Raw genomic sequence first — 14,684 nt, 5'->3', positions numbered from 1 at the left:
ATAAATAACAATAATAATAACAATAATAATAACAATAATAATAATAATAATAATAATAATAATAATAATAATAATGACGACGAAGACAGGGACGATGAGGATGATAATGATTAGAAGGATGATAAGGATGATGGAAAGAGAGAAAGAAGGAGAGACATTCAGCCCAACAATAAATCTTCTATTAAGCATAAATTTTAACGGATGGAATCGAGAGTTTCGTATAATTACTATTATAAGAAGGGAAAAGAAACGAGTTAGAAGCCTTCAACGTTCGATTCTGACAACGCAATGTCTCTTCCGACCCCAAATCCCTCGCATAACTTCATGTTGATCTTGGACTGACAATGACATACTATAGGATCGCATTTTGACGAGCCGAATATTTCTCTCGCGATCCCACGTATATATTTTCACGTATTTTTATACGCTTGGCGCTCGGGCGAATCATTGGCCGAATTTGCTCTACATAGCGATCCGACGCGATAGCGATGATCGATTCCCCGATGCTCATGAGCGTAGAAATGGAAAATACGGGGCATCGACCAATACAAATCCTTCACAATGAAGTATTTGTCGCGGTGCTGAGCCCAAGGCCGAGTTAAGACAGCTGAGGAGCTTTTGAGAAACGGCTTCATGAATATGAAAGGATCAACGCGATAAAATCGGGAGGGACGACATTTGACGTCAGCCGTCGCTTAACTTGCCGCTTAGCTCGTCGCTTAGATCGTCGCTTAGCTCGTCGCTTAGATCGTCGCTTAGATCGTCGCTTAGCTCGTCGCTTAGCTTAGCGCATAAATCCGCTCACCGCGAGTCCACTCCTAGTTTAGCGCTAGGAGGCTAAATCATCGGGGGCCCCGACGACTTGATCAAGAGGCTCGGGTGTAATAAAGTCGCTCGCGCGGACGGGAGTGACACGTGGGGGCTGCTGGATGGGTAAGGCTGCCAAGGAAGTTTGGAAGGAAGGAAGTTTGGAAGGAAGGAAGGAAGGAAGGAAGGAAGGAAGGAAAGTAGAGGCCCGGGTCTCGTCACTTTTCGCGCTCGGATCGGCGCCGCGCTCGAGGCTCCGCGGCCCGTATGTAAATAATGCGCTCGGCGTCGTGAGATGCGCCTCTGAGGAGGAAGGGGGAGGGGCTACGGCGTCAAAGTGATTGGCACTATTTTTCTGCCCGCGTATTATACTCCTCATCTCTCTGAAAATCAAAATCCATCCAATTGCTCGGCCCGCCTGCACTTTGCTAGTCTCTCGCCGCAAGAGCTTCTCCTCCCGTCCATTCCTCGATCAATCGAAGGCGTAATCCTCCAGGCACACACTCGCCCGCTCACGCACTCACGCACACACTCTCTCTCTCTCTCTCTCTCTCTCTCTCTCTCTCTCTCTCTCTCTCTCCCCTGCACGCTTCCCTTTCCCTCGGGCCGCGCGCTCAGGCTCGGTCCATTGATCGGTGCCGCGCGCGCGCTCCAAGAGTCTCTCTAGACCGTGGCTGCGCTGCGAATTCCGCGAAGAATAATACGAGAACACGTATCGGTCGCTGTGGCTGCTACAGCCGTTGCCGCCGCTACCGCCGCGAGGTTTGATGCACAGATAATCCGCGTGTTCTCCTTCCCTCTCTCGTCCTTCTCTTTTGCCTCATTCCCCTTCGCCATTCGCCAAGCCCCATCCTCCTCCTCATCGTCCTCTTTCTTGCGCGCGCACTCTCTCTCTCTCTCTCTCTCTCTGTGTGTTTGAAACTCGTGCAAGTCACTCTGTTAGCTACCCAAGACTGAGAAAAGAAGAGACAGACACACAGAGAGACTGAGAGAGAGAGAGAGAGAGAGAGAGAGAGAGAGAGAGAGAGAGAGAGAGAGAGAGAGAGAGAGAGAGAGAGAGAGAGAGAGAGAGAGAGAGAGAGAGAGAGAGAGAGAGAGAGAGAGAGAGAGAGAGAGAGAGAGAGAGAGAGAGAGAGAGAGAGAGAGAGAGAGAGAGAGAGAGAGAGAGAGAGAGAGAGAGAGAGAGAGAGAGAGAGAGAGAGAGAGAGAGAGAGAGAGAGAGAGAGAGAGAGAGAGAGAGAGAGAGAGAGAGAGAGAGAGAGAGAGAGAGAGAGAGAGAGAGAGAGAGAGAGAGAGAGAGAGAGAGAGAGAGAGAGAGAGAGAGAGAGAGAGAGAGAGAGAGAGAGAGAGAGAGAGAGAGAGAGAGAGAGAGAGAGAGAGAGAGAGAGAGAGAGAGAGAGAGAGAGAGAGAGAGAGAGAGAGAGAGAGAGAGAGAGAGAGAGAGAGAGAGAGAGAGAGAGAGAGAGAGAGAGAGAGAGAGAGAGAGAGAGAGAGAGAGAGAGAGAGAGAGAGAGAGAGAGAGAGAGAGAGAGAGAGAGAGAGAGAGAGAGAGAGAGAGAGAGAGAGAGAGAGAGAGAGAGAGAGAGAGAGAGAGAGAGAGAGAGAGAGAGAGAGAGAGAGAGAGAGAGAGAGAGAGAGAGAGAGAGAGAGAGAGAGAGAGAGAGAGAGAGAGAGAGAGAGAGAGAGAGAGAGAGAGAGAGAGAGAGAGAGAGAGAGAGAGAGAGAGAGAGAGAGAGAGAGAGAGAGAGAGAGAGAGAGAGAGAGAGAGAGAGAGAGAGAGAGAGAGAGAGAGAGAGAGAGAGAGAGAGAGAGAGAGAGAGAGAGAGAGAGAGAGAGAGAGAGAGAGAGAGAGAGAGAGAGAGAGAGAGAGAGAGAGAGAGAGAGAGAGAGAGAGAGAGAGAGAGAGAGAGAGAGAGAGAGAGAGAGAGAGAGAGAGAGAGAGAGAGAGAGAGAGAGAGAGAGAGAGAGAGAGAGAGAGAGAGAGAGAGAGAGAGAGAGAGAGAGAGAGAGAGAGAGAGAGAGAGAGAGAGAGAGAGAGAGAGAGAGAGAGAGAGAGAGAGAGAGAGAGAGAGAGAGAGAGAGAGAGAGACAGTTGCTGCTGCGAGGCTTAAAGTACGAAAGAGCGTAGGGCAACCTGCGCGTTATTTCTTCAGGGCTATAAGATACACCTTGTATAAGCTCCCGCTCCTTTTCGTTTCTCCGCCCTCCCCCTCATCGACAAACCCCCCACTACGTCACTCTATGTCTCCGCACTTCCTTCTCTTCATCTTCCTTCCCTTAATCTCACCTTCATTCTTCTTCTCTTCTGCCATTCCAAATCTTCCCATTCCCGCTCCCACCTCCACCTCTCACTCCACTCCGGGTATCGCTATCTCTTCTTTATCTTCGATCTTCTTCTCAGCATTCCCTCTCTCACACTTCACATCTCTCTATACTTTTCCGCTCACCCTGCGTGCTCCCTCTCGATTTTTCTTCAATGATCTCTTGGCTCTTTCCGCCCGCTTCCTCTTCGTTGTCGTCCACGTCCCTCCTTACCCTCTCGCCCCTCCCTCTTCCGCTTCTTCGGTCTTCTCTTCCCAATCTTCTCCTCCTTCGTATTTTTCCTCTTCTTCCTCTTCTTTCCCATATTCTCTTCCCCCTCTTTTTTCTCGACTATCGCCTTCGCCTTTGCCTTCGCCTCTGCCTTCGCCTTCGTCGTCTTGATCGTCGTCTTGGTCGTCGTCGTCGTCTTCGTCGTTGTCTTGGTTGGTCGTTGTATTCACGGGAGAGCTGTGGCTACCCCGTGTCTCATACTTTATGCCTCGCCCATACTTTATAGCCGAGGTCGAGCCACGGCATTTTGTAGCGAGCCCTTCGATCATCCTGCACATGCGTGCCTGCGGATCTCTTTCTTCCGTCTAACTCTTCTTTGCGTAAAGGGGACCAGACAGCGCGAGACAGAGACAGAGATGGCAGAAAAGAGGTTGGGCTCCTTAATTTTTGGCGCTTTACCTTTCGTGGTACTCGCTATCTTCTTCGTCTCGCACCCCCTCCACCACCCCCACCCTATCCCACAGCACTCCACCCCATCCCCGTCTCCCATTTTGGACACGAAGTGTTACGCTTTCGGCCCCCGCGGACGGATTTCCTTTTATGCCTGTAGCCGTACATGTATACACGCCCGTGAATTATGCTTATGCGATTTTTAGAAGGACATGCGGACCAAACGACCAGTGAGACGTCGAGAAATTATTTACCTCTCTTCCTCCCTCCCCCGCCCCACGATCACCTTCTTTATGTTACGCAAATATAATAGTCGACGTCCGTGACTGAATGGCTTTGCAAATTTGCCAATCGTAAGCCCGACTAATTTGCTTGACTTTTCTATCGACTCTCTCTCTCTCTTCCTAACTTTATTGAAAATATGGAAATACGATAATGACTGCCAATCAAATTGTTCGCGTATGCCGGAGCATAGCCAACCATTTCCACTTCGTGTCTATAAATGCGTCGAAGAGCCGGTGTAATCGGGTCGAGCTATCGCTCACTTTGCACTTTCGGTTGCTTCGGGATAATTAATGTTTACCAAAATCTACCTTAAAATTACCTTTTTTGCGAAGCATAAAAATTGAACGGACGACGGGCATGATTATTTTCAAATAATTGCGTAGCTGAAACATTTGCAATAAATAATTTGACTGTAACACGTGGCAGGAACATGGTGTTAGTTCGTAATGAAGTTTGTCCAGCTCTTACTTCTCGCTCCTATATGCTTTAACAAATTCATCCCCTGCCGAAGAAGATGAAGAGGTATAATTGTAGAACGAATGCAAGAAAAACCAAATTGCCGCGATTAGTTCGTAAAAATTATCGCTGGAAAAGGGCCGTCTTTTTAAAAAGACGCCCCAAGTTAAATTTTGTAACGTAATATTCGCAATCGGGCGCTTAATTATAATCTCGCTAGAGCTAAAATACATGAACGAGTCAATTATCAAGCAGAATCCATTAAAGCTCGTGGCATCGAGCATTGGACAAGGAAAACAAAGCCCCGATAATCCTGTGTCGCGCATACACAACAATAACAAATCCGTCCATACTTCTCCATGCAGCTTAAATACACTCCTCGTTTCTCTCTCTCTCTCTCTCTCTCTCTCTCTCTCTCTCTCTCTCTCCTTTCTCTCTCTATCTATCTATCTATCTATCTATCTATCTATCTATCTATCTATCTATCTATCTATCTATCTATCTATCTATCTATCTATCTATCTATCTATCTATCTATCTATCTATCTATCTATCTATCTATCTATCTATCTATCTATCTATCTATCTATCTATCTATCTATCTATCTATCTATCTATCTATCTATCTATCTATCTATCTATCTATCTATCTATCTATCTATCTATCTATCTATCTATCTATCTATCTATCTATCTATCTATCTATCTATCTATCTATCTATCTATCTATCTATCTATCTATCTATCTATCTATCTATCTATCTATCTATCTATCTATCTATCTATCTATCTATCTATCTATCTATCTATCTATCTATCTATCTATCTATCTATCTATCTATCTATCTATCTAGCTCTCTCTATTTCTCTGTGTTTCTCTGGTACTGTAGCCGTCATTTCTGTTATACACTAGCGCCGCCATCACGCTTTAACCATTTCATTATTAACGCAATTCACGTTTGTACAAATCATAAATCTCGCGCACTTAAAGACCAGCGCAAAGCCGTCGCAGCGGCGCGATGCTTTTCGCGTAATCGTCACGATCCGTAAAGGAAAAAGGAAGAGGCAAAGAATGAGCAAGACCAGACTGAGGAGCGAAAAAGACAGAAAGACACATTGAGAGAGATGAAGAGCGATGAAGAGAGATGAAGGGAAATGAAGGGAGATGAAGGGAGATGAAGGGAGAGATAGAGAGAGAGAGAGAGAGAGAGAGAGAGAGAGAGAGAGAGAGAGTGAAAGTGAGTTAGTGAGTGAGTGAGTGAGTGAGTGAGCGAGAGAAAAGGAGGTAGGAGGTGAAGGTGGTAGGAGGAGGTGAAGAGGGGAAGAGGAGAGCGAAGAAGAGGGAGAAAATAAAAGGAAGAAATGGGCGTGCGAATGTGAGCGTGCGTGAAAAGAGTGTATAGGCGAGGATTTCGCGTGAGAGTCCAAGTAACGTGGGATGAAAAGGGAACGGGATTGTGTGAGTGCGGGCGCGCGCGCACGTGCGCGGCTTGTGCTCATCTGTAGGTGTGTGCGCGCGCGACGGTATGTGGGCATCTGAATTCTCAGGAGACAAAGTGGGCCCTACGCGCTGCGCTCTCGGGGCCTTTGGCCCTCCCCCATCCCTCCCGCTTCATCCCGTACGCGCGCTCCTTCTTTTGCGTTGGGACCTCGTCACGTGTGTGTATGCCCGTGTGAGCGCACCTTCTAATGGGCCACTCGTGCGACAAATCTCTTTTCTCTCCCTCCTCTCTAAAGGGGGTGCGTTTTGCTCCTCTTTCTTTCGCCCGCCTCTTTTATTTTCCACTCCGAATAGCCATGTATACCTCGGGGCGCGCCTTTTATTTTCTTATTAATATTGTTATTGTTGTTATTAATGGGGCGACGCGACGCGACGCGAGGCGCGGTAAATTTGCGTTGGGAATGGGAGATTTATCACGCGCGGCGACGGCGACACAGCGTTCGAAATTAATTCTTTTTCTTCCACTTTGCTGCCGCAGCTCCGTTCGTCTTTTTCATCTTATTATTTTTGCTCGTTTTTGTTCGCGTCCGAGCTCTCGAGGACGAAGGAGGAGGAGGAGGCCGAGGAGGAGAGTCGTGCTTGAATAGCTCGCCGGCTGCGAAAATCTCCCAGGATTTTCTAGGGCCGGTAGAGGGCATTTTTTATTAACATTTCGGGACTAAGGCTACGCCACGCAACACGTGACGTGAGTTTGCCCGCTGCTTCATCCTCCGCTCGTTTGTTTGTTGATATTGTTGCCGGGATTATTAATGGCGTATTACAGCACCGTAAATTCCCTCCTATATCGAAAATTTATCGCTCGAGACGAGCTTGTACCAATTATTGCGAAACTTTGCCGATTCAGCGTGAATGTGTCACACAACTGCGCATTCGACTTTGTATTTAAGTCGCCCGATAGTAATCCATACGCGTATATATCATTCGTAACTGCTTTTTAAATGCTTATTTAACGATAATTTAATTATAATTTTCATGAGGTCGTACTGCATCTAGCCATTGTTATTGCCAATGAACGAATCGATTTTTTTCCCCCACGGCAAACGAATACTTTTTGTAAAAAGACGAGATTTCGTTAATTACTTTAGTTTCTTCGGCTGCGCGTTGTTAAAAATAAATTATTTATGATACGTCGAAAGTTAACGCGTTACGTGACGAGAGAGAAAGCAATTTGAAACAGAAAAAAAGAGGAGTTTGCGTTTAGTGTTTTACATACTTGAAAACAAAAAAAAAAAAAAAATATATATATATATATATATATACCGATTATTTGTTTTATTTGCCACGCATGACAATGAAAGCGCACGAGCAAAAATTGCAGTTTGGAGTATTTCATGATTTTTAATTTAACGAAAACCATATCTCCTTTTATGTATTTATAAATGAAACTCCGAGGCGCAGCGCTTAATCATCGGGCATATAAAAATAAAGAATTCTTAAAACATCACATTCACTTTCATTCTTAATTCAAATTCTTTATTCATAAAAGAGTAAAAGGCGTGTAGTTCTTACACGTACGAGTGCACCGGAAGGCTAAGGTATATCATTCAAAATTAGCATTTTAAAATTAATGCTAAGCTTGTTAATTAGAGATTTTAAAAGCTCGGTTAACGATAGTCATAATTTCGTATAGATTATTGAAGGAGCATGGGAAATTAAGGTTAAGGACGCGTGGTCGTCGTCGCGGTCGTCGTCGCTTTCGCCGTCGTCGTCGCCGTAACCGTTGCCGTAACCGTTGCGTTTCCAGCCGATTTTAAAGGCAGAGAATTCGAGCGAGCAGACGAGTCCCCGTAAGAACTCAATTTTCCCCGAGTGACATCGTCTCAATCGGAGAAACCGACCACGATCGAGGAAGAAAAAGGAAGAGCTGGTCGCCGAGCGCAAATATTCGAGGGCCTCGAAGCGTCGTCGTAGCCCTCGGAGGAGAAAGAGGAAGGAACACGCAATTATAAGTAGAGCAGGCAGAGAGTGATTAATGTACATTTTTTGAACATAATACCTCTAAGCTCCCGCGATTAAAAACATGCCCCGATAAAAATCAAAACAGCAAAAAAGAAGGCAAAGGAGAGCCGGAGCTACGCTCGTCGGCAGGACGATGGACGACGGCGGCTGGTGGCGGGCGCCTGCGGGCAGGAAGACGATGGGCGGGTGGGGCGATGAGGGGCTGTTGGGGGAGAGGGAGGGTGGTGGGGGGGGGGCAAAGGCAGAAGGGGCTTACGAGTGACGACGAAACCCGCTCCAATTTAAAGCGCATACACATGCATACGGGGTCCTCAAAAGCATCTCGCTCCTCGATATTCAAATTCGCCCGCCGCCGGACCTCACGGATAAGACTGATCCGGATTTTTTTCGCTAATAAGTGCCTCGAAAGAGCGAGAGAGGCCTGGAGAATGCCGCGAGCGAGAGCCAAACGCTCGAGGACAAAGTAGAAGAGACGACCGCACGACCGAGAATTACAAGGCGCGATTATGATAATCGCCGCGAGTCTCTCCCTCCTCCTTCCCCTCGCCACGGCCAACAAAATCCCTCTACCCTCCACTACCCCGTCCCTTTCTCCCGCCGTCCCACCCACCCCCCATCGTCATACCGCGCCGTGCCGCCACCGCCGCCTCGGCCCCTCCAGTTTCAACAGACACAAGATTATTACGATTATTACGATTATCCGTGTGATCGCGGATTCGGCGTAGCTCCGTCCGTACGTGCGCGCCCGCGCCTTTTTAATAATTCACGTACGATTTTAATAATTTTAAATTCCCGTGATCGACACGCGTTTGGATAATTGCGGAAGTGGCGTTGGCCATGGTGATGGTGATGGCGATGCCGATGGCGATGGCGATGGCGATGGCGATGGCGATGGCGATGGCGATGGCGATGGCGGCGGCGGCGGCGGCAACGATGGTGTCGACCAGTATTGGGGATAAAGCGAATAGGCGGTGAAACGTCCGGCATTGTGGGTAGGGAAGGAGGAGGAGGAGGAGGAGGAGGAGGGAGAGAGAGAAAGAGAGAGAGAGAGAGAGAGAGAGAGAGAGAGAGGAGTGGACGGGAGGTGGCGGATGGGCTCTGGTTAAGGGGCCGTGAGAGGCAAGAAAATTGCAGCATCGTCCGGGCCACTTCCACGGGGCCGCGAGGGACGACGACAACGACGACACCGACGACACCGACGACATCGCATGCGCCCGGGTTGTCACTCGGATTATGTATGCGGCGAGATGCCAGGCGAAATTAATGGCGATTACATTAACGTCATTGGGGAAAAACTTTGTATGGGCAGTGGCAGCATTATCGGAGGATCGAGGTGCGCGCCAGCTTCATTGATCCGCGATTGATTTATCATTATTTCATGCCCGCGACGTCGTCTCCAGGGGCCGCAACTCAAACTTCTTCGTCTACGACTAATTGATTTCAGAGTAATGACGTCGAATAACAAATTCCGCTATAACTTTGAGCGATAATTACATTTTCTTTGCTCCGATGTTATAAACCACTGCCGAGTTGTACGGCATTCGACATTACAATGCTTTGAGTAATGGCTTCCGTCATTTTGAAAATGGCCTTGTCGTAAACAAATAAATGTGCAGCATAATTTTAGCTAAGGTTTATCAAAATTCAAACTGTATTTCACATACCGTTTTCATAAATTAAATATCGAATATTCAGTCGGCCCACTTTATGACAAACGAACGTGGCCGCCTTTCGCATTCGAGCCTTGAACATTCAATGCGCCATTTTACATAAGAATCCGTACGAACATGTTACATATTATAAATTGCAAGAAAAAGTGGCCACGAAATTCCTTGATTATCAATGGAGCATTGACATTTCCGTGCATTATATTCTACGCGAATGAATGATCGATCGGGCTTATTGTGACGTCCGTGAAAAGAAGCGAAATAGCACTTGACGAAAATTCCTGTTAAATAAAAAAATAAAAATAAAAAAAAAGCAAAACTAAGAAGATATAATAATTTCAAAATAACATATCCTAAATATACTGATTAAGTTCTATAGTGCAAAAAAGAAAAAGCAAACGTATTAAAAACATTGTCGTAATCATTACTGAATGACATATCTCGGATATAATCAATTCCAAAAGTCTCCCCTTTCAATTTGTATCCATCGCGTACGAGCATTAAAAGACGAAGGGTAAAAAAAGAAATAAATAAATACATCTCGCCGTACGCTGCTGTATATGTGTGTATAGAAAAGACCTGCAGGGATCAGCGTGGCGGCGCGATTAGAAAACGAAAGAAGGAAGGTAGTACTCGCGCGATCGTGAGAGACAGACACACAGACAGACGGACGGACGGACGGACGGATGGACGGATGGACGGATGGACGGATGGACGGACGAACGGACGGATGGACAGAGGGAGAGGGAGAGAGAGAGAGAGAGAGAGAGCGACGATACTGCCAGAGAGAATAGAAGAGAATAGAGAGTTGGTAAGAGTGAGTGAATGAGAGAGTGAGAGAGAGAGAGAAAGAGAGCGGGAGAGAGTGGGAGAGAATAGTAAGAGGAGAATCATTGGAACCAAAGATTTTAAAAAGTGTTGAGAAACAGGAAAGATGAGATATAAACAGAATAGCATCCTTCGCATAAAAATAAAAGTTTCGCATTCACCATTTACGCGGCTATTATCCTTATTTCTTTTTATTATTATTTTTTATTTTATTTTATTTTTTTATTATTATTATTTTTTATTAATTATTTATTTTATAGTTGCCAAAAGAAACAAGATCGGCCGATGTCTTGTGTGGTCGCCAAAAGTCTAAAACTCAAATTAAATACGACCTTAAAGCTATTTAAATTTAATTAATCACTCATCCCCTCATTAACAATGTGGAATTTTTAATATTCACTTTACTTCTCTGATAATATTAAAAACATTTTTTGTCATTTATTGACTCAGCTACGTATATCACTATTTTTTATTGCGGTTAACGGTAAGACAGTAATCATGAGCACCGATTGAGATAAGCAAAAAAGAGGAAGTATTACGAGTCATATAAAGTACTGAAAAAAATTTATCAAATGACGAAATATAGTTATTGCTTATAAATAATGATATAAATAGAAAATAGGTAAAATATTAATAAAATATCGACGAAGAAGTGGAGAGGTTGCATATGAATAAAAATGATAAAAGAGTAATAGATGAAATTATAAATTTATAAAGAAGAAAGGAGACTTATCGATGGATGTAATAAGCGAGTAGAGAAGAATTAGCTAGTGTATTAGTAAATTAAAAAAAAAATTTTTAATAGAAAGTATTATTCATAGCCGTCAAAGCAAGAATACAGGTTACATTAAATATTATTTGTTTTTCTATTGTTGTTATAAGAATCTTGATAATTCTGCTGTCTTACAAGCTTATACGTAGAGGAATTTTTAAATATTCAAATATAACTTACAATATGTAATACGTGAGTAAGCATTGGTTTAATTACATAATATTGGTGGTATCGGATATTGGTAAAAAGGGGACAACAAAGACAAAGAAATATTAAATTACGGTCTATTCGACTGTATTGGTAAAGAAAAGATGCAAAGGAAGAGGTTGCAAATCGTAAAAGAGCAAATATGAAATAAGAAAATAGCGTAGAAAATGAAAAGGATAGTAATGAGCGAAGGAGTGAGGGGGGGGGTGACAGTCGGACAAATAGACAAATAGAAAAAGAGGCAGGTAAAGAACAGGAAAGAAGAGAGAGAGAGAGGGCGAGAAGAGTGAACGAGAGACAGAAGAAGAGGCGAATGGTATGTTCTTCGCGAGATAACTTTCAAACTTCCTCGTGGACTGAGGCTCTCGCACAAACACACACACACTCTCTCGCTCTCTCTCTCTCTCTCTCTCTCTCTCTCTCTTGCCGTGCGGACAATGGCGACGAAGCTGACAGGACAAGGTCGAACAGAGTGAACGAGAGAGTGTGAGAGTTAGTGCGAGAGTGAGTACGCGTGCGTGTGTAAGAGAGAGAGAGAGAGAGAGAGAGAGAGAGAGAAAGTGGCAGAGAGCGAGAAAGAGATTTCTCTTTTCAAAGGAGACGAGAGGAGACGACTGCGGACGACGGGACCAAGTTTTGCGTCTCGGTCCGCCGCGAGAAGCCGATTACTTCGGGCTTCGCGCACCACTCACGGCTTTCTGACCCCCTCGGCCAGTTTGCATATTTCAATTCGCGGAATGTTGATTTCGATGCCTTCGGCCTGACTGCCACCGCGATGTTGATTGATTGCCCCGGAATGAGTGCGAGGGAAAATGCTTTTTCCTCTCCTCGTTCTATCCTCTGTCCCTTTGCCAGTTGACTTTTGTTGCCGATGATTCGCCTGGATGAGTGCGCGATTGGGACGCCCTTCGAGCTCCGGTCCCGGTCCGAATATGTAGGATAATCCCATCTTTCTTTTATCTCGTATATCTTGCCACCCTACCTCGTCCCCCCCCCTCCGCCTAACCCCTACCACAATCACCACGTCCTCACGCCCCTAATCCTAACCCAGCCATCCATCGAACTATCGCAAATCCTCCCCCGGCTATCAAATTAGATATCCCACTTCATTCGAGTTCCGAGAGTTCCGATAAGTCATGATTACCCATTGTCGATTTACTTAAGCTATATTATGGTCGGCTTCGTTATGCTGGTGGACATCCTTTCACTTCTACAGCAAACTTTGTTTTTGTACAACAATTTTATAGCAAAGCTCGTACTCGGCCCGAAATTTATTTACTCTAGTATATTAAAAGAGTAGTAGCAATGGCGCCGATGATGAGAATAATACTTATAGCTTTGTTAATCCTCCGAGCTGCATGGCTATGTATGATGGTTATGAAGCATTTCCAACAACGGCAAATTTATGATATCGATAGGGAAAAACTGCATTCCACAAAGTCAAAAAACTCTCGATTTTTAATTGTATGCAGCACGTGAAGGAAATAGAAAATGTTATAACCCTGTAACCGATGGCTGTAAATGAACGTTAAATAAAGACTTTAATGTTTGACCAGCACTAACATCATCCACTAATTATATGGCTTCGCCACAGAAACTCAATGTATGCTGTTTTACATCGCAACAACATTGTGCATTAAAATATTGTGATAATATAATTTGTCGGCATTAAGATAACACATTTAATTAATAAAATTTCTAGCGCCCGGCTTAGAGTCATTCGAAGAATGCGCATTAATGCATTAATGGAGGCACCAAGCGGCATCGCTCGTTACGATAAATTATTAATATGAGAAATAAAATAATTATGGTGCGGATTGTTTAGGAATAATATTGGCATGCAACTTAATTATCGTAATAAGATAATTCACCGAGCCGAGATTATTTCGCCTTAGCTCCCAGTGCCACTTGTATTTCGCCTAAACTATCCGTTCGAGCTTTATAAATCAAAATACTCAACGCTGTAATTTAAAATAATGACATTAATTTACGCTCTCGGCGTGTAAAGTGAGCGCCTCTCCCTCTCCATTCGCTCATTATCGCCCTGAGATTTCGATAAACGCGTCGAAAAGAAGGAAAGCGATTTCCAATAAATTCGCGCCTTAGAGGTAGAGAGAATTGGCGGTGGAGCGCGTACATTCGTAACGATGCTGAAAATAAAATTCCGAAACGATAAAACCTCGCGAGGGATAAATTTAATCGACGGATTTCGGCTGCTTTTGCACGTCATGCCCACGAATGAGGGCGAAACGATCGCCCGACAATTCTCATTCCCATGGAGGATGATTCCTCCTTAACCAACGCTCGTGTCCACAACAACAAGCAAAAGAAGGAAAAACAAACTAACGAAAATAAAACAAAAAAAAAAAAAAAAAGGAAAAAAGAAAAGAAAAGAAAAAATGACGAAGCAACGACAACGACAATAGCAAAAGCAGCAACGACGACGAAAAAGCAAATGCGAAAAAAACAAATGAAAAATTCGCTTCTTTTTTCTCTGTCTTTACAGGCTCGCCACCACTGACCGGCTCCGGCATCGTCAGGATCGTCGTGCTCGACATGAACGATCATAGCCCGGAGTTCTCCCGTCAACAGTACAAAGCCTCGGTGACGGAAAATCTGCCGGCCGGTGCCTGGGTCGCTAATCCCCTGGCCACCGACAAGGACGAAGGATTCAACGCCAAAATCCGGTAAGACGCTCGCCCCGCGTCTCGCGCTTTTATCATCCCGGACGAAAGCTGCTTACGAAAACAAGGACGATTTTTTTAAATTAAAAAGCAAATGGGAATTCCTCGGATTCCTCTTTGTGCCGCTGCTAAAGCCATCAAGCCGAGATTAATTAACTTGGAAGCAGTGCGGCTGTCGTAAAATTCCCGAATTACGAAGATTGATTTTTATATAAACGTATAAAGTAGTGGCCGCCGGCTTGTAAATTATTGGAACTCGGATATTGGAAATAGGAACTCGGAACTGCCGGCGTTTTCTCTACGTATGCGAGTAGCCGTAAACTCGCGATTTTAGGTCGCGAAAGTCAATACATGTATTGCAAAGATAAGAAAAGAAACGAGTGTCCTTGAAACTTGGGCGAGAGATGGTGACACTCTCGATCTCAGCGTTACCCCAAAGCAACAAAAACGTCAGCCAACATCTTAACCGATTAGAACGAGGCTAATAAAAGCATATTAAACGATTAAATTATTAAACGATTAAACGATATTAAACG

At 44.9% G+C, this 14,684-nt stretch overlaps 1 protein-coding gene across 1 annotated transcript in view; it reads left to right on the top strand.

Moving 5' to 3' along the window:
* ft (cadherin-related tumor suppressor fat) overlaps positions 1–14,684 on the top strand; it is a 65,967-nt gene that overhangs the window by 37,524 nt on the left and 13,759 nt on the right. Inside the window, exon 9 of the mRNA XM_011503538.1 lies at positions 13,971–14,151. Within this exon, the coding sequence (XP_011501840.1) occupies positions 13,971–14,151 (181 nt within the window). The remainder of the gene's footprint in view (positions 1–13,970; positions 14,152–14,684) is intronic.

This window comes from Ceratosolen solmsi, unplaced genomic scaffold, assembly GCF_000503995.2.
Source record: "Ceratosolen solmsi marchali unplaced genomic scaffold, CerSol_1.0 scaffold33, whole genome shotgun sequence".
NCBI classification, from domain to species: domain Eukaryota; kingdom Metazoa; phylum Arthropoda; class Insecta; order Hymenoptera; family Agaonidae; genus Ceratosolen; species Ceratosolen solmsi.
This window is presented reverse-complemented; position numbering and strand designations above follow the sequence as displayed.